This window comes from Carassius auratus, chromosome 25 (assembly GCF_003368295.1).
Source record: "Carassius auratus strain Wakin chromosome 25, ASM336829v1, whole genome shotgun sequence".
Classification (NCBI taxonomy): domain Eukaryota; kingdom Metazoa; phylum Chordata; class Actinopteri; order Cypriniformes; family Cyprinidae; genus Carassius; species Carassius auratus.
The window spans coordinates 12,870,927-12,895,104 of record NC_039267.1 but is presented as its reverse complement, the minus strand read 5'-3'; the positions used below and the strand labels follow the sequence as shown (position 1 = coordinate 12,895,104).

The window sequence follows — 24,178 nt, the reverse complement described above, 5'->3', positions numbered from 1 at the left end:
TATATTTGTCTGGGAAGACACACTCGTAAGCCTTAATTTAATTACCTTGGGTGTGACTTGTGGCGCTCTAGTCTGGGGCACCGGGCGACTCTCAGGAAGGGGAATGCTGCTGAGCAACGCCAGGACGCCACGCACTTTATCATCAGAGATACGCAGAGACAGAAGAGGGAGCTCACCGTAAATCTTAAACCTGAATGGAAAAAATACAAAAACATTAGGTACAAATATGTCAGTGCATGCATAATGTGTGATGCACATAACGGTTCAATCACGTGCACACCAGACAGGGATATTCCTGCTTACTTGGGCATCCGTGAGTCTGTCACCACCATGGCTCTGCTGAAGACCACCTTCAGGTCCACAGGCTCCAGGATGTGAAACGCAGACTGTCTGAGCAGACGAGCCTGCTTCCAGTCACCACCTGATAACAGACGCAGCGTGTGTAAAGCCCTGTAAACTCTGCATCGTGTCAATCACTGTGCAAGGCTGCGCACCTGCTTTAGTGTAGAGGAACTGTAAACTGCTGAGCTGGACATCGAAGCTGTCGTAAGCTCGAGACATGATGTCCTCTATAGTGCTGCTGCCCACGGACAGCTGAGGCAGGTCAGCTCTGCTCTGACTGGACATCTACACACAACAAACACACACTTTTAGTCAGTTAAGTATTATCATCCCCTCATTAGAATATAAAGGCAGCCATATATTTTCATATATAAAACATTTATAGGCTGCAATAAATATGTATTTAACGTGATACTATAAATGAAATAATGTAAAAAATAAACTATATGTAGATATGCTATTTTTGTATTTTTAAAAGCTTTTTTTGCCAACTTTGAACACCACGCTTTGGTAGTTTGCAGGATTTTTTTTTTTTCTTAAATGGTTTAAAAATAAGTATGACTCATTAGGGAGTAAATTCCCAAGGAACAAGGAATTCACATTTCTTTCGATCACTCTGTTTGTTGTTTTGCCTGATATAAATTATATGAAGTACTTCACAGAAACCTGCCTTACTAAAACTTCCATGTCAAAAATTATGATTATGATCTAAAAAATATATATATATATATAAAGCAGCATGTGCACTGACAGTGAGATGTTTTTACCTGGAAATGACCCAAATCCAGAATGGCAAGGTTGTGTTTGGGGTCATAAAAGCCGTTTTCTGGTACAATGATATATGAAGCCATGAGGTTTATCTTCAGATCCAGAACCTTCTGAGTCTCAATGACATACATAAGTCCTGTGGATAATGAATAATACTGTTTTGGTACAAGCTACCATTCTAGAACCACACAATTCCCATACAAAATATTTTAAAATTACATTATTTTATTATAAAAGGTGTAGGAAATCTGCAGTTATACATTATACTTTTTTTTTTCAAGTCTGATTCACGTTGCGCCGCCAACTTTGGAAAGGAAAGCACCTATCAAACAAATACAAGTCTTGTGAATCCTCACAAACCTGTGGAGGTCTTGTCTCTGAACTGCTCCAGCTTCATGAGGGTGGCGTTGGTCAGTTCATCCAGCTGCAGGTCCTTTGGAGGCATGAAGAAAGCTGACATACTGTTCACGGTCATCTACAAAAAGAACAAACCACACTTAACATACTGAATACATTATATATATATATATACACATTTTTAAAAAAAATACTTTAAATATATTTTACATGCATGTTATGTCCTCATTAACCAACACCAGATTGCATTACATGCAAATGTATTGTTAAATTATTGAAATATTAATATATTATACAAAAAATGTTTTTTTTTGTTTTTTCCCTGTCAGAGAGATGCTCCCTCGCACTCACAGCGTCATAGATGATCTCCAGCGCCTGGGACTCGATGCGGAGTCTCTGGTCTGCTTTCGCATCCAGTGGGTTCGTCTCAAACATGAGGTCCAGTAAAGCCAAATCTTTCATCCCGACCACGTGACGTGGAGACAGCAGGATGGGGGTCGACTTGCCTCGTGGGAGACCCGACACTTCAAACGATGACAGCTGAGCAGAGATCCTGACGAGTAAAACATTATGTCACACAACAGCATGCTCTGGCTTACAGTTCTGCCGAACACAAATGATCATTACACTAATGTCCTTACAGAGGAGGTCAATGTGGCAATACATTCTGGTGGGTTAAAAAGCCAAAGGTGCAAATGTGTTTTCTGCTTGTTCCACAATTGAGGAACAAGTTAAAAGTATTTATCAACAGCTAGTGTGACACTGAGATGTATCGAACACAGAAAATCCCTTCAAATTAGTGGACTTGAGAAGAGAACGCAGTACTTTATAGCTTGGGCCGCAGGTCTCTGAGTCAGCATGGCTTTCAGATCAATGACGGACAGTTTGATGATCTCCGGCTTCTCTCGGCTCTCTTTGATTGACAGACAAAGGCGATTAAGCTGGAAGTGTATCTTCATATTTTCAAACTGCAAACAAAAATATTAGTCAGGGGCGTGATGCTTTACATGAGCTTAAGATGTGTTTCAGTGGACTGGAACCTCCTGCTTGTACAAGAAAGATAAAATTAGTTATACTGTTCATAAATTTGGGATCAGTAAGGGGATCAATAATTGATTATTAGTGAAAGTAACAACATTTATGATGCCACAGATGATTTTTATTTGAAATAAATGCTGCTGTTCTTAACTTTCTATTCATCAAGAATCCAAGAATTTTGATGCAAGTCAAGTTGGGGAATTTATTTTGCATAAACACTTATGAAAAATCTATGAAAGAAACTATAAACTTTTAAAAACTGGATTTCTATATATGATGATTGTTTGTCACTAACATTTTTTGGCAGGTTAGGATTGACGCCTGTCTCGCTGTATCCAATGGCAGCGTATAGTTTGGCTTTCTCCGCTGGAGTCATTAGCTCATCAAAACCTGAGAGAAACAGATGAAGTGGAATATTTAAATATTACAATGAGCTGAAAGATCTTTCCGCAGAATTCTAGAGCTCAGATTCTCTGTAGGAATAAACAGATCCAGAGCGCAGACAAACCTCCCGTTTTTACATCTTTGGTTGGTGTGTCACTTTCTCCAGACCAGCCCCACATCCAGCCGAACCAGCCCTGTGACTGTTCCTCCTCCACCTTCACCCCAGGACGGTATATCCTGAACCCCGCCTTTGAGGCCTACAACACCAGCGACAGAATACACAAGAGTCAAAACCAACACCTTTATGTTGCTAGCTTCATACTCCACCAGCTGAGCTACAGGAACACATTTCTTGTGATATGAGCCATAGGCCACATTGTATTGAGGGTTCAAATGATCTATATAATGTTGTACAAGTCAAATGTGACTGTGAGAGAGAGTACATCACCTCCATCTCAGCCTGCTGTCTCGCCATTGTGATGTTGAATATATCCAGGGTTCTTTCAGTCTCCTAAAGAGTGAAGAAAATTTGCATCATTCAACAGAGTCTCATCTTAAAGGGGTTTTATTTATGTATTGCACACTCTCACGTCATACCAAACCCACATGCTGTTATTTCTATAATACAAAAGGAAAATTATTTGTAAAGTCTTTATGCAACTCTTGCCAGTTCACAAAGACATGGTTCACAGTAACCACAGCTGACAAACTCCAAACAACACAGACAAACAAAACAAAAACAGCCGTTTGCCAGTTCACAAAGACTCAAACTCCAAAACAACAGACAAACAAAACAAAAACAGCCGTTTGCTGGTTCACAAAGACTCAAACTCCAAAACAAACCAAAAATATAGAAGAAAAAAAGCCACATTTGCCGGTTCACAAAGACTCAAACTCCAAAACCAACCAAATAACAAACAAACAAACCAAAAAAAACAAAAACAAAAATAATCCAAAATAAAAGTCATCTTTGCCAGTTCATAATGACCCCGGCTGTAAAACTCCAAAAAAACACAACATATAGGTTTGGATCGACATGAGAGTGAGTAAATCACAACCTGATTGTGTGAACGGTGCCTTTACTGAGCATGCTCAGTGCTCACCTCAAGCTCCTTCAGCAGACTCTCTGCAGGCTTCTTACTGGTGATTTTGTTCTTATAGAGCTCTCTGTACTTTTTCACATGTTGCCGATGGTGACGGATGCGTTGCCATGACCACATGTGAAGGCGGGGCTTTACACTGACCTCCAAAACGCCCGTGATCACATATCGCCACCTATGACAACCACAAAAAAGTCAGAACAGAGCCTCCTGAAAATAAACAACAAAGGGAATCAGTCAAGAGCTCAATCTGGAAATGCACTTACCACTGACGCGCATTAGTGTGAACTGCCACATCTGGACGATATTTCCTGTATGGGAGGTTACGGGTCATCATATCCACCGACCCCAACAGCTCCAGGATGCTGATGTACTAGAAAACAACAAAAAGTCAACTCACATTCAAGCAATTATTACATTTAAAATGCGTCAATGAACTGCACAAAACTCAATGGATGTCTTCCTCACCTGTGGATGGCTGAGTTCAACAGCCACCTCCGGGAGGTTGACCACTAGATCCACTTTTGGTGAGGAGAAGTCCACATCGGAGCGAGGATTCATGCGCAGCTTGGCGTTTGCAGATATTGGACGAAAGACTAAAGCAAAAACACACAAAAACCAAGTTGGTTTGCGTTTCATAGAGAAAACACATGAAGTTTGTGAATGAATTAAAGCTGGAACTCACTGAAATGATAATCTTGAGGGATAGCGCTCTGGATGGCTACACTGTGCTTCAAGTATCGCTATAAAAAAGAAACACAAACAATGAAAATGTGCAATTTCTTTTCCTTAGACTAAAAGTTTAATAAAACCTGAAGACCCTACCAGAGCCTCCTCGGGGTTGTGGTTGGAGTAGAGCTCTGAATTCACATTCCAGTACGCAAACAGATTGTCCAGACGTACAAGCTAAATGACGCAACAAAAGCAGAACTAGTGAATAACAGCGGTTCATTTTGCTACTCGTAATGGTGAAAGTGAAAAAGACGTGTTTAGACCTTGAAAAACAGCTTGGCTGTCTCATCCAGAAGACATGGCTTCCAATTCTCATCAGCTGTCTAGAAAATTGAAATAAAAATGTTATGGAAAAAAAAAAGGTTGCATTGCTTAGCCACTCTTCGTATCAGCAACATTTTACTGTGCTCAAATCACTATAATGAAATCTCTGTACAGATTTTCATGGCATATATATATATATATATATATATATATATATATATATAAGGGCAGGGCAAGTTAACGCGTTTTTATCGCGTTAACGCATTAATTAATTAACGCCGACAATTAGTTTATCGCGCGTTAACGTACTTTTTATTTTGAAAGTCCGTTACTCACTGCGTTTCAATACACATAGCTAGACTGTAATAAAACAACCGAATACAACACAAACCATGGGTCACAGGAGGGGTGGGATGTTTATCAGTAGGCTGCTGGCTGCTTGGGATGAGTTAGCGCGCAAAACAGAAAATCATGTCCAGAGTCGAATTCCATCTGGTTGGAATGTCTTGTATAAGCGACTCCTCCTTTTGTCCAAGTTCAATTTGTTTTTGTTCTAATTCTGCAGCTCTCGCTGCACTGTGCTTAAAATGGCCCACAACCTTTCTGCATTTGGCCAGGACGTTGTCAAACGCGCTGTTGTGCAGAGATACTGTGACAGAACGCTGGAGACTGCGCGCGACGCAGGGGACGTGTTCAAAAGGCAGATGTCTTGCAGCAGCGATCATATTTCTTGCACTATCTGTGCTAAGTGTGCTGACTTTATTTGAAATGTCCCACTGCTGTGCAACATGAATAAAATGTTTAGCGCACGTTTCAGCAAAATGTCTCTCTTTATCATCTGAAAATGTGAATAACCTTGTGTGTCTTAGCAACTGGCTAGGTGCAGATGAGTAAGTAAATGTAAAGTTGGAAGAATGGATAAATGAAGTTAATTTTGTCCACTCAACCTGCATCACTGAAAGATTTTTTTTTTTTGGACTGAGATTCTTAGTCTCTTAAAGGAGATTGATGTTGTTGCTCGGAAGGGGCTAGTTAAAATGTAATGATCGAGGTTCTGGACAATTTTTATTTTTTATTTTTTACAAACTAAACAAAACTTTAATGTTTTATTTAATAAAACATTAATGTTTTAATTAATAAAACATTAATGTTTTAATGTTTTATTTATATGTTAATGTGATATTTAATTTGATTACATTAATGTTTAAGTTAAGATTTACAGGAAATGTTAACTGCTACTAACATTTAACTGCTGTAAAAAAGCACTTTATTTTGTTTAAAGTTTTGACAAACAACATTTTATTGCACTTTTATTCATACAGCAGAACTTTGAAAGAATAAAATTACACAATACACTACTTTTGATTTCATTATTGAATTTTGCGCATGCTGCGATTAATCGTGATTAATCGCAGAAAATCATGCGATTAATCACGATTAAAATATTTAATCGTTGCCCAGCACTAATATATATATATAAATAATTAACAATAAGCCTTGAGAATCTGTACAGAGATTTCATTTCTATCAGGGCGAATCACACAAAAACACAGCTAGGTCATACTTCACCCCAAAAACAAAACAAAAACAATATTTTGTTTTCATAGAATAACATATTAAATGTAAATACATTTTATGATTATATATTTTTTTTTAAATCATAAGTTTACATATAAAACAATCAAGAAAAATACACTTAGAGAATTGTTAATTTACAACACATTTTAAATTAATATTATATACATATGTTTTCGACACTTTTTTTATTGTTTATTATAAGTTTTATATTATTAAATATATTAAATTTATATTAATATTGTTTATAATAAATTATATTTTAAAAAGATGATTTTTTTTTTATGCAAAATATAATTTTGTGACTTGATTTTAGTGTGATAAATGCCTAAGATTTTCTCATGAGATTCAACTAACAAAGGTTTGCATGATATTACTGGCACACCTGGAGGCTGAGGTTCTGCAGGGACACTCCGAAGGAGAGCGGAGCATCGGGATTGGTGACCTGAATGTGTGTAATATTCATGGTTAACATGGAAGAAAATTAACATCTATAGCAGGTTTCAGTACATAAAAGCTGTAAGCTCAAGAACATCAATGCGCAAAGTACTCACATCATCCTCATAGCGGACGTGTATGTTGGAGATCTTCACCTGCAGGTTTTTGATCACCTGTGTAACCAGTTTCTCCACAAATGTGTCCTGCTTCTCTGCCTTTGGATTCTCTGAATACAAGAACACGAATGCAAATTCACAAACTATGTTACCTTTCTCTATGTAAAACCAAAGTGATCTCAAATGATTTACTGCACCTTTTTCTGCTGCTTTCTGCTTGGTCTCCTCGATCCGCTGCAGCTCCTTCTGCTGAGCTTCCTGCAGCTGTCTCTCCTCCTTCTCTGCGTAATACTTTATACCTGCGTTCACAGACGCAAGGAGTCAAATCTGGCAGAACCAAATGCATGCAGTGATACTGCATTAACGTGTGTCACACTTCATGCAATACTCACTATACCTGATACTGATGATACAATACAAATGCTAATAATACGTCATACAGGGGTTAAAGTGGAAAAAAATCCTGAGCCTGAAAAAAGTGCTTAAATAACAAGTGCTCAACGAGCTAAAAAACTGAACTGCTTAACTAAAGATTAGAATTGAAATCAAGGCCATTATCACTATTTTTTTTTCTTTTTTTCTGGGTTGTAAGCAAAGTACGGCATACTCTTTCTTAAGACATTTGGACCAGAAGATGGAGCTGGTACAGTGGAGGCTGAGGTTCTGGCTGGTTCAGAGGATAAAGATGAGGCTTTGGCTGGTCCAGAGGGAGGGAGAAAGAGTTTGGCTAGTCCAGAAGAGGTTTTGTCTGGTCTAGAAAAGAAGGATGAAACTTTGGCTGGTCCAGAGGAGCAGGATGAGGGTCTGGCTGGTCCAGAAGAGGTTTTTTTCTGGTCTAGAAGATAAGGATGAAGCTTTGGCTGGTCCAGAGGGAGGGAGAAAGAGTTTGGCTAGTCAAGAAGAGGTTTTGTCTGGTCTAGAAGAGAAGGATGAAACTTTGGCTGGTCCATAGGGAGGGAGAGAGAGTTTGGCTAGTCCAGAAGAGGTTTTGTCTGGTCTAGAAGATAAGGATGAAGCTTTGGCTGGTCCAGAGGGAGGGAGAAAGAGTTTGGCTAGTCCAGAAGAGGTTTTGTCTGGTCTAGAAGATAAGGATGAAGCTTTGGCTGGTCCAGAGGGAGAGAGAAAGAGTTTGGCTAGTCCAGAAGAGGTTTTGTCTGGTCTAGAAGATAAGGATGAAGCTTTGGCTGGTCCAGAGGGAGGGAGAAAGAGTTTGGCTAGTCCAGAAGAGGTTTTGTCTGGTCTAGAAGATAAGGATGAAGCTTTGGCTGATCCAGAGGGAGGGAGAAAGAGTTTGGCTGGTCCAGAAGAGGTTTTTTTCTGGTCTAGAAGAGAAGGATGTAGCTTTGGCTGGTCCAGAGGGAGGGAGAAAGAGTTTGGCTAGTCAAGAAGAGGTTTTGTCTGGTCTAGAAGAGAAGGATGAAACTTTGGCTGATCCAGAGGGAGAGAGAAAGAGTTTGGCCAGTCCAGAAGAGGTTTTGTCTGGTCTAGAAGATAAGGATGAAGCTTTGGCTGATCCAGAGGGAGAGAGAAAGAGTTTGGCCAGTCCATAAGAGGTTTTGTCTGGTCTAGAAGATAAGGATGAAGCTTTGGCTGATCCAGAGGGAGAGAGAAAGAGTTTGGCCAGTCCATAAGAGGTTTTGTCTGGTCTAGAAGATAAGGATGAAGCTTTGGCTGGTCCAGAGGGAGGGAGAAAGAGTTTGGCTAGTCCAGAAGAGGTTTTGTCTGGTCCAGAGGAGGAAGCTAAGGGTCTGGCTGGTCCAGAAGAGGTTTTTTCTGGTCTAGAAGATAAGGATGAAGCTATGGTTAGTCCAGAGGGAGGGAGAAAGAGTTTGGCCAGTCCAGAAGAGGTTTTGTCTGGTCTAGAAGATAAGGATGAAGCTTTGGCTGGTCCAGAGGGAGGGAGAAAGAGTTTGGCTAGTCCAGAAGAGGTTTTGTCTGGTCTAGAAGATAAGGATGAAGCTTTGGCTGGTCCAGAGGGAGGGAGAAAGAGTTTGGCTAGTCCAGAAGAGGTTTTGTCTGGTCCATAGGAGGTTGAAAAGGGTCTGAATGATCCAGAGGAGGAGGCTGAGGGTCTGGCTGGTCCAGAGGAGGAAGCTGAGGGTCTGGCTGGTCCAGAGGAGGAAGCTAAGGGTCTGGCTGGTCCAGAGGAGGAAGCTAAGGGTCTGGCTGGCAGAGGAGGTTAAAGAGGGTCTGGATGGTCCAGAGGAGCAGGATGAGGGTCTGGATGGTCCAGAGGAGGTTGAGGAGGGTCTGGATGGTCCAGAGGAGGTTGAAGAGGGTCTGGCTGGTCCAGAGGAGGAAGCTACGGGTCTGGCTGGTCCAGAGGAGGAAGCTACGGGTCTGGCTGGTCCAGAGGAGGAAGCTACGGGTCTGGCTGGTCCAGAAGAGAAAGCTAAGGGTCTGGCTGGTCCAGAGGAGGTTAAAGAGGGTCTGGATTGTCCAGAGGAGGAAGCTAAGGGTCTGGCTGGTCCAGAGGAGGTTGAAGAGGGTCTGGATGGTCCAGAGGAGGAAGCTAAGGGTCTGGCTGGTCCAGAGGAGGAAGCTAAGGGTCTGGCTGGCAGAGGAGGTTAAAGAGGGTCTGGATGGTCCAGAGGAGCAGGATGAGGGTCTGGATGGTCCAGAGGAGGTTGAAGAGTGTCTGGATGGTCCAGAGGAGGTTAAAGAGGGTCTGGATGTTCCAGAGGAGGAAGCTACGGGTCTGGCTGGTCCAGAGGAGGAAGCTACGGGTCTGGCTGGTCCAGAGGAGGAAGCTACGGGTCTGGCTGGTCCAGAGGAGGAAGCTACGGGTCTGGCTGGTCCAGAGGAGGAAGCTACGGGTCTGGCTGGTCCAGAGGAGGTTAAAGAGGGTCTGGATGGTCCAGAGGAGGTTGAAGAGGGTCTGGATGGTCCAGAGGAGGAAGCTAAGGGTCTGGCTGGTCCAGAGGAGGTTGAAGAGGGTCTGGATGGTCCAGAGGAGGAGGATGAGGGTCTGGCTGGTCCACAGGATGTTGAAGAAGGTCTGGATGGTCTAGCGGAGGATGAGTGTTTGGCTAGTCTAGAGGAGGCTTTGACTGATCCAGCGATATTCCTGGCCTGCCGTATGAGTTTGTTTGATATCTCTGATGGTCGAATCCTTGCTGCCTCACATACCCTTTTCTTCTTTTGTGCCTGTTGTGCCTCTTTCTTTTTCTGAGGTTGTTTTTGATATGTTTGATACGATGACAGGTAAGATCACCTTAATGGTTGGTCTATTGTCATTGTCGATGCGGTCCACTCCCTTGCTTTAATTGTAGATTTTACAATTGCAAGGATCTCATAAGTTTCCACATTCATGGAGCATCTGTCTGCTTCAAGAATATCATCCATGAGATTAAATGATCCCTCAACCAGGGGGTCTGTGAAAATGCTAAGTAGTGCTTTGACCAGCTGACCAAGAATAAGAAATCTCACACCTCTCTCTGGATTGAAGAGAAGAGAAAACAGAAAATTCTCAACACTGCCATTTTTTTCTTAAGATAAATATTCCTTTTCTTCATTTCCTGCTAAAAAATGCAGACTTAAATTTTTTAAATATTTTTCCTTGGAATTGAATGTCTAATCTTGCCATTACATTTGAAGCATGGAAATAACATACGGATTAAAAATTATTTCACTTAATTCACTTTCTTTTTAATAATAAACTGCTATTTATTTAAACCCTTCTATTTAACTTTGTATAACTTCTAAAGCTGGTTATGATTGCTGTAGTAGAGACCTGGCTGTTCCCTTTGTAAAAAAAACAACAACTGTTATTAACTTTCATTACATTTAGCCTAAATTTTTTGCCTACACAAGTTAGCCTACTACAAGATACCTCTGAACATGTCGACCATGACCTTGAATCGGTCAAACTCTGTAAAGAGCACAGAGATTTGTGCTTTCCGGTTAAGGTTGACTTGTGTTTCCATTCGGGAAACTGTGGCTTGTTCTTGTTGAAGTATTTCTACTCTGGTCTTTTCCTCAACTGTTAGTGCATATCTCGTCAGCACTTCGTTAAGAAGCCTTGTGTATCACACAAACACATATATACCCTTACGCACACACACACACCACTGTGGCTATTTTCATCGCTTATTCCTACATAAAACCTAACCACACCCTAAACTAGCACATCACTCTACATGCAATATATTACAATAAAAATGGTTAGCAGCACATCAAAAAAATACTTAATTTATACTACAAAATGATTAGCATTACCTATATTTGTGTTCCTCATTTGGATCCAGCACATAGTAGTAATGCACCGGCAGTACATCTATGAGTTCATTCAGCCTGTTGCACACCTCCAGCATCTGAAGAAATCTGTTGCTAATTGGTCTTATCAAGCTCTTGGAAGGAAGATGGAGCAACTCTGGACTCTGAAACTCGGAGAAAATCTCCTTCTGTTTTGGTGACTTCTCAATATCATAATAGACATCGGAGCAGAAATTTTCCACTTTTGAGCTTAACGGACTCATGAGGGCCTTGGCAGCATTGGAAACCATGTGCACAGTGTCTCCAGATACGTCAAGGAGGTATGGGTTCTCTTTCCTTGCTTGAGTTTCATAGCCAGACTTTCTTCCTCTCATGACTGCACAGTTGTCAAGGAGGATGCTGGTAACTTGTCTCCACTCAAGACCATAAGTCTGCATGACATCTTTAAATTCCAGCATAAGGTTTGGGGCATTGGCAATGTTGACTTTTCTGCTTGCCAGATGTTGTGTTATTACTCTGTTGCTTTCATTATCAAAAAAGCGAACAAGCACATTGAGTATTTTATCCATATTCAAGGTTGTTGCTTCATCAACATTGAGTGAGAACATGCATTTTTTTAGCTTTTCAGACAAAAATGTTTTTAACTGTAGTGCAATGGCATGAGTGTTCATGTAACTCGCATGTTGATTTGAAACCGACAGACTAGTTAACGCTTTTTTGTCTTCTGCCAGTTTTTTGCACGGGGTGACGAGTGGCTGGGAAATTCTAAATGACAAATCATGTTCTGCTATAAATGTGCACAAACGTATTTTTAAATCGCAGACATGGTCAGTCATGTGCCGCGTTTCCACCGAAATTACCCGGAACATTTGTACCAGGAACTTTTTTTCCCAGGAACTTTTTTCCCCCCAGACCCGTTGCTTTCCGCGTTTCCACCGCGGTGTAAAGTACCGGGTAGATTAGGCAAATAGACTGGTGACGTAGGTCTGCGCGTTTCTCAATACAAAGTACCGCTGATTAAAAAAAAAAAAAAAAAAAAAAAAAAAAAGGTACACTGATTTTGGACGTGCATCATCGGTAGTTAGTTCTGACTTTGTGCATTTGACTGGGGAGTGTGATGTCAGCGACTACGCGAATCCTGTAATTTCCTCTCTGTATATTTACAATAAAACGAAATAGGATATAAAATAACACTGCCTCCTTTGGTTTCATTTAAGCATAATAACAGCTGCAGAAATGTACTTAGTTCAGGGATATGTGTATATGCAGCCATTACAATGAAACGAAATATTATATTTATAATATTATATTATAATATTTTATTTTCATTTTAACATATAGATAAATTGAATACAGACCAAAGAAAACCTGTTTTATGTTATGTTTAACCACTAAAGAGACATCAGAGCCAGCGGCACATATCAGAAGATCTGTCCGAGATGAGGCTGCTCTCTGCGGATACATGAGGACTGAGCTTCCGCTGATCGAGTGGAGCTCACCGTCTACGAGATCGGCGAAATACATTTTTAAATAGGCGCTGTCTTTATAAATAAACCATATATTTGAGTTTTAAACAACTACATTCTCGCCTGAAATACTTTTAAAATTACATTTCATGACACAATAACAGTAATATTTGAAAATGATCCAAATAAATGGTGTTTGAACTCAACCAATGCTGCGTGAACTCAGATCGCTTTGGCTACTGTTATTTTCCCCTCAGTATATTTACAATAAAACTAAATAGGATATAAAATACCACTGCCTCCTTTCGTTTTCATTTAAACATAATAACAGCTGCAGAAATGTACTTAGTTCAGGGATATGTGTAATGTTATATACAGCCATTGCAATGAAACGAAATATTATATAGACTTGCCTTTTTTATTTTCATTTTAACATATAGATAAATTGAATACAGACCAAAGAAAACCTGTTAGATTTACCCCGCACCTGAATTATATTTTATGTTTAACCACTGAAGAGACATCCGAGCCAGCGGCACATATCAGAAGATCTATGCGAGATGAGGCTGCTCTCTGCGGATACATGAGGACTGAGCTCCCGCTGATCGAGTGGAGCTCACCGTCTCTGAGATCGGCGAAACAAATTTTTAAATAGGCACTGTCTTTATAAATAAACCACAGATTTGAGTTTTAAACAACTACATTCTCGCCTGAAATACTTTTTAAATTACATTTCATGACACAATAACAGTAATATTTTGAAAATGTTGATTAGAATAAATGGTGGTTGAACTCAACCAATGCTGCGTGAACTCAACCAATCAGAATGTTTAGCGCCAAAGTCCCGCCCCCGAAAGTTCCGGAACTTTGAAAAAGTACCACCTCGCCAGCAGGGACTTTCTGAGGGGCATTTTTTTACCCGGAACTTTATTTAGTTCCTGGTTCCTGCGGTGGAAACACACCAAGTACCAGGCCAAAGTCCCTAGTTCCTGGGTAAAGTTCCTGCGGTGGAAACGCGGCTATAGACAACAGTGTGTCAGCTATAACAGTTCCTCCCGGCAACGTAGTGGTAAGTTTGAGTGCACGGGCAGCGGCTCTATGACCAGCGCCATTTATTTTTGAGTCCTTTATCTATTGCTAGGACATCATCCCCAGGCTTCATAAAGTTGCGCTCCATTTTTTTTCTCCGACAACGCGAACGTGACATTGACGTATGAGTGTCAATCATACTGTGTTGCAAGGACCCGCCCTTCTCTGCTTCTGATAGGCTTGTAACGTTAGTTAAAACTGCGTTCCTCTCATATGATTGGTAGGTGAAATAAATTGGCTCTAAAATATTAAACCGCATCTGCAGGCTCTCAAATATTTTTTTTTCCCCTCACGGCCACACGCCGGAGATCCGTCACGGTGCCGGAATACTTTAAGCCCTGGTCATATCATGAGGATATATGATTGTGCTCGCCACTCTGACTCTCACCGGAGGTCTGGAAGGCATTATGTTTCTTGCTTTGGAACGATTTTAACTTAAAATGAACTTAACTAAATTCAACTAAACTATAATCCAATAAGGATTGATTTTTATAAACTAAACCCAAGAAAGAACCATCCGTAAGAATAAAATATGGTTAAGTCTGTGTTATTCAGGCACCATGTAATGCAGGCTCTGTTCAAAAATACAGTAATATTGTGAAATATTATCATTTATTTTTATATATCTTTAAATGTTATTTATTACTAATAAGAACAAACATTATAAATATTTGAGTACCAATAATAATTGAGTAGAAAATCAGCATATTAGAATGATTTCTGAAGGATCATGTGACACTGAAGACTGGAGATATGATGATGAAAATACAGCTTTGCATAAAATTATTGTACTAATATTTCACAGAATTACTGTTCACTGGATTTGTGTAGCATTATTCCAAATGCTAAACTGGGATTGTTTGTATGTCTTTCAAGTATCAGCTCTTACTAGCAGTGGGCACGATGAGCAGGAAAACTTCATCCAGCGTGGCCTCCACAGACTGAGTGTACAGGTTCTTCCAAGGGATCTTCAACTCCAAACGTCCTGACAAAAGACAGACATATTCACTGAAGGAGCTCAAGTTATAATTAATGCTGTGAAAGTGCAGACTGGTTTTAAAAAGCACCACGAAGATAGTCAAACTGAAGTCAACAGCCGTGATAGAGCAGTTGAACACTTACCTATGTGTCCCGCTCTGACTTTGAAAGGGATGTCCAGTTGACTCTGTTTCAGAAATAAACCTCACATTAGAGCACAACACAAGGAAGCACAACTTCACAGAGAATTAAAAGTAGTCATGACTCGATTTACTGATCAACCAAAAGACAGTACATGTCTAACATGAAACGTAAAGCAACATACCAAGGCATTTTCTTTTATCTCAAGGTTTCTTAATATGGCATCACCTGCAAAAGAAATGTTGACACATATTACATAGCGCTGAATATTGTCTAAAATAATTCATATCTTCCTTTTTCCTTGTGTAGTTGATGAATTTAGCATTGACTACAATGAATGAATGAAGTGAGACTACAGCAGTAATTCTCATCAGCCTTTTTTCTTACTTCTTTTTAAACTTTTTTTGCATTAACAGAAACTGCAAGCGTCTTAAATAGTTACATAAACAACCTAAATTAAATAGTGCTTGATTGGGGGAAAAAATATCTTCTTGATTAAGCATTTTAAGTGAGATAAATTAAAGAGTCAATATAACTACTATATTATAATATTTCCCCCTAAATTTGCTGAGCCACTGGACTACAGAATGGTTTCAAAATGATTTTCACATCCATTTATTGATTTTTATCAAAGTCTGAACATTTCACGATAGTGTTGACATATTACATCATTAAAAATGAGCTGTTTTTAATAACCAGACCTACTTAAAGAGAGAAATTTTGGCAAATTGTGTAACTTAGTTTTCATAAAGATCTAATGGTATTAACAAAAAGTAGTTATGCGGCAGTGACAACTTCATCAATGAGGAATATTTTATTTTAACCTCTTCATTTTGGGAGAATATAGGCTAGTAGTTTGCTAACAGTTTGCAATAAGGTTTCATATTTTAACATCAGGTAACAACAAATAATACTTAATAAATAATGTATTCAATTCAGTTCATGTTAGTTTTTAATATTTACTAATACATGATTAAAAACAAAATTACCTGTTAATATTATTTAAGATCCATGTTTCATAATAGATTTAAAATAAAGAGAAATTTTATGAAATGGTATTGCGTAACAAAATACTGTTGCTCTTATCTCTAATCAGTGTCAAAATATTGATCCTTTTGTTTTAAAAAACTAAAGACTGGTGTCTCGTGTCAAGAAGCAGTGAAATGCAGTAGTTGTCTTCAGGGTCTCAGAGTGAAAGTGAAGCCCTCTTCAATCTTACACAGCAAGCTGTTCACCCGAAAGTGAAAACTGTCTCACCAGGTACTTTTATGGTAGTTTCTGGATTATTTATTTTGTTAACTATTATAGTAAAGAAGCAGCTGTAAATTACACGTGGGACTGAACAGATGACATGTGGGATTGAACTCTTCTAGTCAATGTAATAAACTAATTCAGAGTAACAGACAACTAACTAGTATAGCTCACCAATTTCATTGTGCTATATTCAATATCAATCAAGACATTTTTACATTTTCAAAAAAACATTCAATGTAGATGATCTCAGGTTATACTATCCTTGTGGGGACCATTTGGTCACACACACACACAGCTTCTGAAGGTAAACTATACACTTTATTTTAATAAACACATTTAAACGACTGCTTCCCCTTCCCTCTTTCCCCAACTGCAGTCTACAAAAAAAATAAGAGGCATTATAAAAAAAATTATTTGCAAAAAGCATCTGTCCCAAACAGACTAAACAACAAATAAATGTCTGTCCAAAACATTTACTGCATTAAGCTCCACAGTAACCTTGTTAATTTTTTTTACAGTTTGAGTTGGCTCAAACTCTCTTGCAACTTTTCCAAGCTTTGTTTTAGAGCTGTTAACTCCTCACTTTTGTCCGCGACACTTTTTCGCATTTGATTTTGACAGTAAGGTGAAGTCATGCTTTCTCTCTTCCCCGACTAGGGATGGGTACCGAAACCCGGTATTGAACTGGCCCCGGGGCTAAATAATGAAAGACCGTAGTATCAGTAAGATCTGACGGTATCGGTTCTGCTTTCGGTACTGGAGGGGAAAAAAAATAATGTACTATGTATTTTTGCTTAATAATTTTGTCGTGGATATTTAATCTCGCCAAACATTTCTAATGTGTGATCATATTAAGACGTTTGTCTGTGAGATCTGCGTGAACTCTCATGCACGCTGCAGAGGCCTTCTGTCAGTCACACACACACACACACACACACACACACACAACGAGAACGAGCGCGGTACATGCATAACAGTACGAAAACTCCCGCTTAATACAAAGAGTGACGATGGCGGAGAGAGCAAAACGTTCCAAAGTGTGGTTATACTTCACTAGAGTTAATGCTGACAACCCTCGTTGTCATAAGTGCAAAACAATATTTGCATGTAAGGGCGGAAACACAAGCAATCTGTCAAAGCATCTTTCAAAAGTGCATTATGTGTATCGACTGCCTAGCTAGCTCGTCTCTGGTAGTTGCCCCATCTACGTCAGGTATGTATTCTAAAATCATGTCGAATCACGTTGTTAACGTCATTTAAAATAAATGTAAAATCTCCCTGGTTTGCTAACCTTACGTAGAAATTCTGTTGATTTCTTTTGGTAAAAATGAGAATGAAATCAACATATTTTCTACTTGTTTTTAAAATTCCAAATAAGGAAAAATCAGTATGTAAATGTAAACATTTATTTGGCTAACTTAAATGCACAGCACTTCAAGTTAGTTTACAAAATAGCCACATTTTGCAACCTTTTTATTAGATATATATAGATAGATAGATAGATAGATATATATATATATATATATATATATATATATATATATATATATATATATATATATATATATATATATATATATATATATATATAATTATTATTAATTTATTTATTTTTTAAGCTGCAGCTACTATGAACCAACCAACTCCTCCTAACACCTCTGCTCCAAGACAAGCCCATTATTAATTTTACATAAAAAAAATAAAGAAATTTTGATTCTGTTCTCAACTTGTTCTTAAAAAAAAAACCACACACACACACACACACACAACACAAAGTACCGATAAGAATAGCGTTAAAGTACCGGACCGTTAAGCAGTATCGGTAAGAGTAGTAATACCGTTAAAACCTTAACGATACCCATCCCTAGCCCTGACGGCCATTTCATCTGCATGGTTTCAATGCTTGGTTTCGAAACTTGTCAAGCCTGGAAGTGTAAGCTAAATTTTGGAATTTGCTTTATGGTGTGTGTAGACGTGTATTAAAAACATTTTGTACTGTGCGAGAACCTCATCACACTGAAGTGCAGTGTAGCAACCAGCATTGAGCAAAACTTGCAACAGTTTTTGAAACATTTCTCTTGAATTATCTCTGTTTGCAACCATGATCACAGGGTCAAGGGAGCTCAAGTGCTGCACAGCTGGGTACATTTGGGGACTTCTCTCCATTATTTTCTTGCAAGTCATGGAAAGGAAGGAGACACATTCTTTTTTGAACAGCTAAATTTTTACAGGATGTTCCTTGCGTTAATGTTCCTTATTTAATAAAAAAATCACTAGTAATAATCTAGTGTTTTAATAAAATATCAATGAACAGTATATCACAATTGTATAAATAACGCAACATATGTAATGTTTTAAAATAAATACAATTTAGAATAGAAAGAGGAAAGGTAAGATGCTTTAAAAATTAAACTATTACCACCAGCAGATGGCAGAAAATAACAGTCTTTATGAGTGAATCATTGGAGTCACTCTATCAAATGATTCATTCAAAACGCTTATTTAGGTTTTAAAAAATGACGGTCTTCATGAATCGTTTCGGCAAAGAAACATCACTGTACTGTATGTTGCTAAGAGAAACGTCTGTTTGGAACTACTAGGTTGGTGAAACAGAGCAAACAGACAATAGTACAATAGCAAACGTGCCGTTATTACGTTTATATAAGTACTATTATATACCTCCGGCCTCATGTTCACAAGTCTGCTGCACTATAACAGGGCTGCCAACTTTTGAGTTCAGCTTAGAGTGAGATTCTGGGGGCGTGGCTTTGTTATGGGGGAGGGGCTTATCAAGGGGCGTGGCTTGGTATGGAAAAAAATACAATACAAATACAAAATCCTTGCATTAGCAGAAGTGTGGACGGCTGATACAAGCACTCTTTCTTGCCTGTCCCTGACACTTTAGATAACATCCTATAACAGAACATTCAAATGTATCCATTCTGACACCATCAAATATCTGGACATGATTGAGTTGTGATTGATATAAATAAAATGATTTTAATATGGGATGTCGTTGACTTGACATTCTGTTTTTAGAAAAAAATTATTAACATTTACTACATTAGGGCTGTCAAAATGGCTGAAAAGCTAAATTCGAATTTTTTTACTTGTATATTATAAAAAAATCTAATTATATTCGAATTTAAAATGCATAATTTCAGTTAGGGTGAAGAGAAGCTTTTAGCTTCTATCCTGATGCCACAAGAGGGCGCATCGAGCAAAATATTACTAATGCATGTTTAATAAAATGCATTAGAATACATGACTATTAAGTGAATAATATATTTCTTTAAATGTTTATAAACTAATTATAATTAAGTTGCTTAAACAACTATCAACAAAACAGCATCATGTATACATGCATAGTTTAATACAGAGCGCGGAAAGCCAATCACAGAGTCCTTTTTACATTTAAAAACATGAGATGCAGTGGGATGGGAAAAACCCACCATAAATTCTCGAGATAAGTTTTTAAAAAGTTAATTTTACATGGCTTTCTAAACATCCGGCTCTCTTGTGAGAGACGCGAGTGCGCGAAATGCATTCTATGTGAACAGCTTGATTAAGGTTTTGATGTAAACAATGTCTTCTCCACATTGTTGTTCTTTTTTTCCGCAATATTTTGAAAGAACATCGCTGCAGCACTGCATCTAGTGGCTTTAACTGGAAAGGCTTACAAAAAAATTATAATGCATTGAAACTTACATTGTCATCGCATCTCGAGCTGCACTGATAAAGGCCAAAATATACTTGGGCCATCCGCATCCACGCACCGTCTGCAATATGTCATTTTCATCATCAAGAGGGCTCGGGGACAGCACAGAAGTGGAACTGCGTGTCGAGCTCATCCGCCTTTGGAAAGTTTGGAATGTGAAGTATACATTACATAGCATTATTCCCACCCTTTATGGGAATAAATTGTGTATTTTTCACAATTGTCACAAAAAAAAAACTAACTAAACTGTTTGTCTGGTCTCTCTGCGATTTGCTTTGCGAAATCATGCGGCGCAACTTTTTTTTCCTCACTGCTGCACGAGTCACTCTGCGTGAGAATATGGGGGTGTGGCGTGAGAGAGTGAGAATTGGGTCAATTGCGTGAGTCTCACGCTGAATGCGTGAGAGTTGGGAGCTAACATGCAATTATCGCTGTGCATCGCGTCAGCATTTCATTTTCACTTCCTATATCGTTCATAAAACAGGTTTGGGAAGTTTGGGTCTGATTTGTCATGGGAATGCAAGACGTTCCAACGATTCTAAATAAAATAGACTTAACAAATCGATAACCTTTTCTCAGGTAAATGCCGTCACGCATGCTGTAATTCGCCGTGCAGACCCCTTGCACATGCGTATCAAAATAATTACTTTACAATAATATTAACATGTAATTAAATATTACCTGCATACCAGTGAACATTTGCTGCAACACTTTATTTCTAGCACCTGAATACCGCCAACACGAGACAGCGTCATACGTCACAGGGAGCTTAAACAGCGTGAGCTCACGTGTCAAAACTCACCATCCCTGAACACAGCGCTTTCTGTTACGTTAATTGTTTCAACCAGTTTTCGGCCAATTTTTTAATGATCAAGAAAATGTAAAAATAATAATTTTCCAGGACAACAAGTTTTTTTTCCCAGGACAATCTATGTTTTCCCTCATTTTCCATGTGTTTTCCAGGACTGGAAAATTGGTCATTAATATTCCAGGATTTGCAGGTTTTCAAGGACGCGTGGGAACCCTGTAAACAGCACAGAGGCATTTGTGATTTGACACCTGGCTCGTTTACCTCCCCACATGCCGAGGCTGAGCTGCGAGCTGTCGAGGTTCACCACATAGTCCCCCAGAAACCGGTTCAAGACATCGACCACCACCGACTCAAACACCATCTTCGCGTCCTGCTCACACAACCGACAGCATGCTTTCCTTCGCCTGCGGTTCGTGTGCCACCTGAGGAAAGTGGTTGTATTTAATCACTGTCCCGTTTCCTCGCTACACCGCCCTCTACTGTTGAACACCCTGCGTGACGCTGCGTCACGGTGGATCACGTGCGCCTCGCCAGCCAATCGCGTAACGGCTCGCCGAGTTTTCCACAGTCCGCGTGGGAAGCATAGACAGTAAAAGAAATGGACACAGCGACCCCATTGGAACTCAATTGAGACAAATGAAGCCCAGTTTTAGCGTTTTTTAGCACTTCTCGCAGCACTTCACTTCACGCAGACTCAAACGAAGCTTGACGATGTCAGCAACCTGTCTGACAGATGTAAATCTTCTAAGTGGCTGTGCGTGCAAACTGCCATCGTTAATCTTGCAGAGACGGCGAGCTTGAGCGGGGAGTTCTTTGTCGTGAGTGAGCAGGAGTAAGTATTCTGATTAATTATTTTGTATAGTATTTTAAAATGTAACGCCAGTACGCCATACTAAGTTAATTGCCTGCGAGCTTCTCCTCCTGTCTGTACGGTAATGCGACAGAGAGCCGAGTGGTTATGACGCAATCGTTAGCCTATTTTTTACAAAAACTGTTTATACGGGGCCATAATGTAACATAGAAGGTAATGGAGCCCTTTATACATTTTCTTGTATCTTTAGAAATAAATAATGGGCAAACAGAGTCTTTAAACGCCTCAGATGTAAACTTATTCGCTGTCAAAGTGACGCCAAAATGAATGGGAGTCAATGGGAATGCTAACGCAAGTGAAGTTCTGCTAAAAGATGGCAGCCCCCACCCGACTTCAACTTCCGGTCGAGTTCCTTGCCCCTTGGTGGGAAGAGGTGATCGTTTGGATGATTCGGCTCAGTTCAGCAAAAGAAGCGGCTCTTTCGACACCCAAACGGCTCTTCATTCAATACCACTTCTGGCTTTTATAATTCAGCCTACTTTGTCAGTTTTTTAATATGTCTGGTATGTGTGCACGCATTTAAATCAATTATTCAAAGTAATTAAATTCAACCATTAAAAAAAATAAAAAAAAATAAATATATATGTGGGGAGGGGGGGGGGGGTGTTGGGGGTGTCTGTGGTCTTGGGTGACGGGATGGGGGGCTTATGATATTAGACTTCGTAGCCTATAATAAAAGATAATGAATTTCAAACCTTAACAAAACACATTTTTATTCAAAGATCAACCGTCTGTCATTACTCTTTAGTCTGCCACAAGAAACAGCAACATTAAAAGACAAATGACAGAAAAATATGAACTTTTGTTTTGAGATTAAAAATGTACTTCTCCCTGAGAACTATGTTTGACAGGATTTTTCAGAAAAAATGTATACAAGACGTAATCAGCCAGACGATGAACATTATTAACAGCAGTTATTATATGATGCAGTCACACTTGTAGCAATATTTGTTAGTTCTGTTGTTGATTCAGGGTTAGCATCATCTGGGGTCCTCTGAGGGGTCAGCATCATCTCTTCTCAGGTATTCTGGATCCAGACTGGAGCTTGTGTAAATCCTAGTTACCAAAACAGAGAAACAAATAGAGACGTCATTAGCATAGCTGCTGATCCAACAAAGTAAAATTAGTTTAACCCAAGCTAAAGAATAAGAACGCGCATTTGATCAGATACAACTACACTCACAATTTAAGAGAAACATTATTTGAATGCTTGGCGAAAGAGATGCGTTTTTAATCTAGACAATGTATTTTCTATTTGTTGCTGTATTGTTTACTGATTGCTTGATAGTGTATATCATTTTGAACACTTTGTTTATGATTTGAGAGCAGTGTTTGATTTTGAACACGGTAAAACTGTTTTGAGGCGAAAGTTACATTTTGCAAGAGGAATCCGAGGTTTTGTAAATAGTGCTTGAAGATGAGGTTTTGTTGTCACTGTTTTCAGAAAATGGAGCAAGGTTTCAGAAATTTGGTTTTAGCAATTGAGAAAAACTGTAATAGTAATAATATAGACCTAATAATAACCACAATCAAATATTATGTTTACAATATTTCTTATATAAATTCAAGTGAGCACTATAAGTGTTTGTCTTTATATCATTCAAAGACCTTGGGTGCATAAATTAGCCTTTTTCACACGCAACCGGAAACTACGTCACGCAGGGTAAACTTATTTCCGCCACAGCTGCAGCACTGGCGTTTTGACAACATGGATCGTTATTTCACTGCTTCTCTCTCAACGCTGCCGCGACTCGGAATCGAGGATGTTGAAAGAATAGTTGGACGACATTCAACAACTAAAGAAGCAAGGCTGAGCAAGGGCTATAAATTCTTTGTTGAGGAGTTTATTCACAATTATCAAGGTAAGTGGACAACTAGCTGACGCTAGCATCTGCAACATTATGAATGCTAACCATTTCGTATGTGTTCAGTCTCGAATGTTGTTGAACGGAAGGTGGTAGTGAGAGCACCTGTTGGCTTATGAGTTCATCAGATCAGCTATTACTGTTCTGACTGCAGGTCACTCCATTTTAGTTAAAATAACTGCGGTTGCAGATTTTCAATTCCCTTTCTTTTACTTTCACCTGTCGTAACGTTCTCTCTCTCTCTCTCTCTAAGTTAACGTTACGTCTCTTAAATCTTATGGTTGCAGACTTTTTCTATATTTCTTGCCTTTGCTGCTGTTTGCAGCTTTCAATTAAAAGCACGTAATGTATATTACTAATAAAAATTACAATTCATTAGCTAAACAATTGTCTTCTCAAACAGATCGCATTGGAATCGGAGGGGGTCGTTAGTGTTGCTGACTATATTTGCAGCTGTGCAGCTGGTAAAGGATTGTGCAACCATCTGACAGCACTTTTGTATCAGACAGCCCACTACGTGCAGCTTAATTTACAAACCGTCCCACCACCACTGGCCTGCACGAGTGAGCCACAGAGATGGCATCGTCCAAGAACACAGGCATGTATTTTTCTTTTCTGCACTTGGTAATAACACTATTATCTCAAAGAAAGTATAT

General features: G+C 39.2%; 1 protein-coding gene across 2 annotated transcripts in view; it reads right to left on the bottom strand.

Annotated features, from left to right (window-relative positions):
- Positions 1-21,248, bottom strand: part of LOC113043386 (vacuolar protein sorting-associated protein 13A-like) — a 34,991-nt gene extending 13,743 nt beyond the window's left edge. For both annotated transcript variants that reach the window (XM_026202732.1, XM_026202731.1), the window contains exons 1-23: positions 21,048-21,248; positions 15,188-15,231; positions 15,007-15,049; positions 14,774-14,869; positions 7,312-7,413; positions 7,115-7,224; positions 6,946-7,005; positions 4,985-5,044; positions 4,815-4,895; positions 4,675-4,732; positions 4,458-4,585; positions 4,256-4,362; positions 3,993-4,164; positions 3,338-3,400; positions 3,014-3,146; positions 2,801-2,895; positions 2,293-2,435; positions 1,819-2,020; positions 1,471-1,585; positions 1,110-1,246; positions 495-627; positions 304-421; positions 46-190 (exon numbers count right to left, since the gene is read on the bottom strand). In XM_026202732.1, the coding sequence (XP_026058517.1) occupies positions 46-190; positions 304-421; positions 495-627; positions 1,110-1,246; positions 1,471-1,585; positions 1,819-2,020; positions 2,293-2,435; positions 2,801-2,895; positions 3,014-3,146; positions 3,338-3,400; positions 3,993-4,164; positions 4,256-4,362; positions 4,458-4,585; positions 4,675-4,732; positions 4,815-4,895; positions 4,985-5,044; positions 6,946-7,005; positions 7,115-7,224; positions 7,312-7,413; positions 14,774-14,869; positions 15,007-15,049; positions 15,188-15,231; positions 21,048-21,147 (2,445 nt within the window). In that variant the 5' untranslated portion in view covers positions 21,148-21,248. The remainder of the gene's footprint in view (positions 1-45; positions 191-303; positions 422-494; positions 628-1,109; positions 1,247-1,470; positions 1,586-1,818; positions 2,021-2,292; positions 2,436-2,800; positions 2,896-3,013; positions 3,147-3,337; positions 3,401-3,992; positions 4,165-4,255; positions 4,363-4,457; positions 4,586-4,674; positions 4,733-4,814; positions 4,896-4,984; positions 5,045-6,945; positions 7,006-7,114; positions 7,225-7,311; positions 7,414-14,773; positions 14,870-15,006; positions 15,050-15,187; positions 15,232-21,047) is intronic.
- Between the last annotated feature and the right edge of the window lie 2,930 nt (positions 21,249-24,178).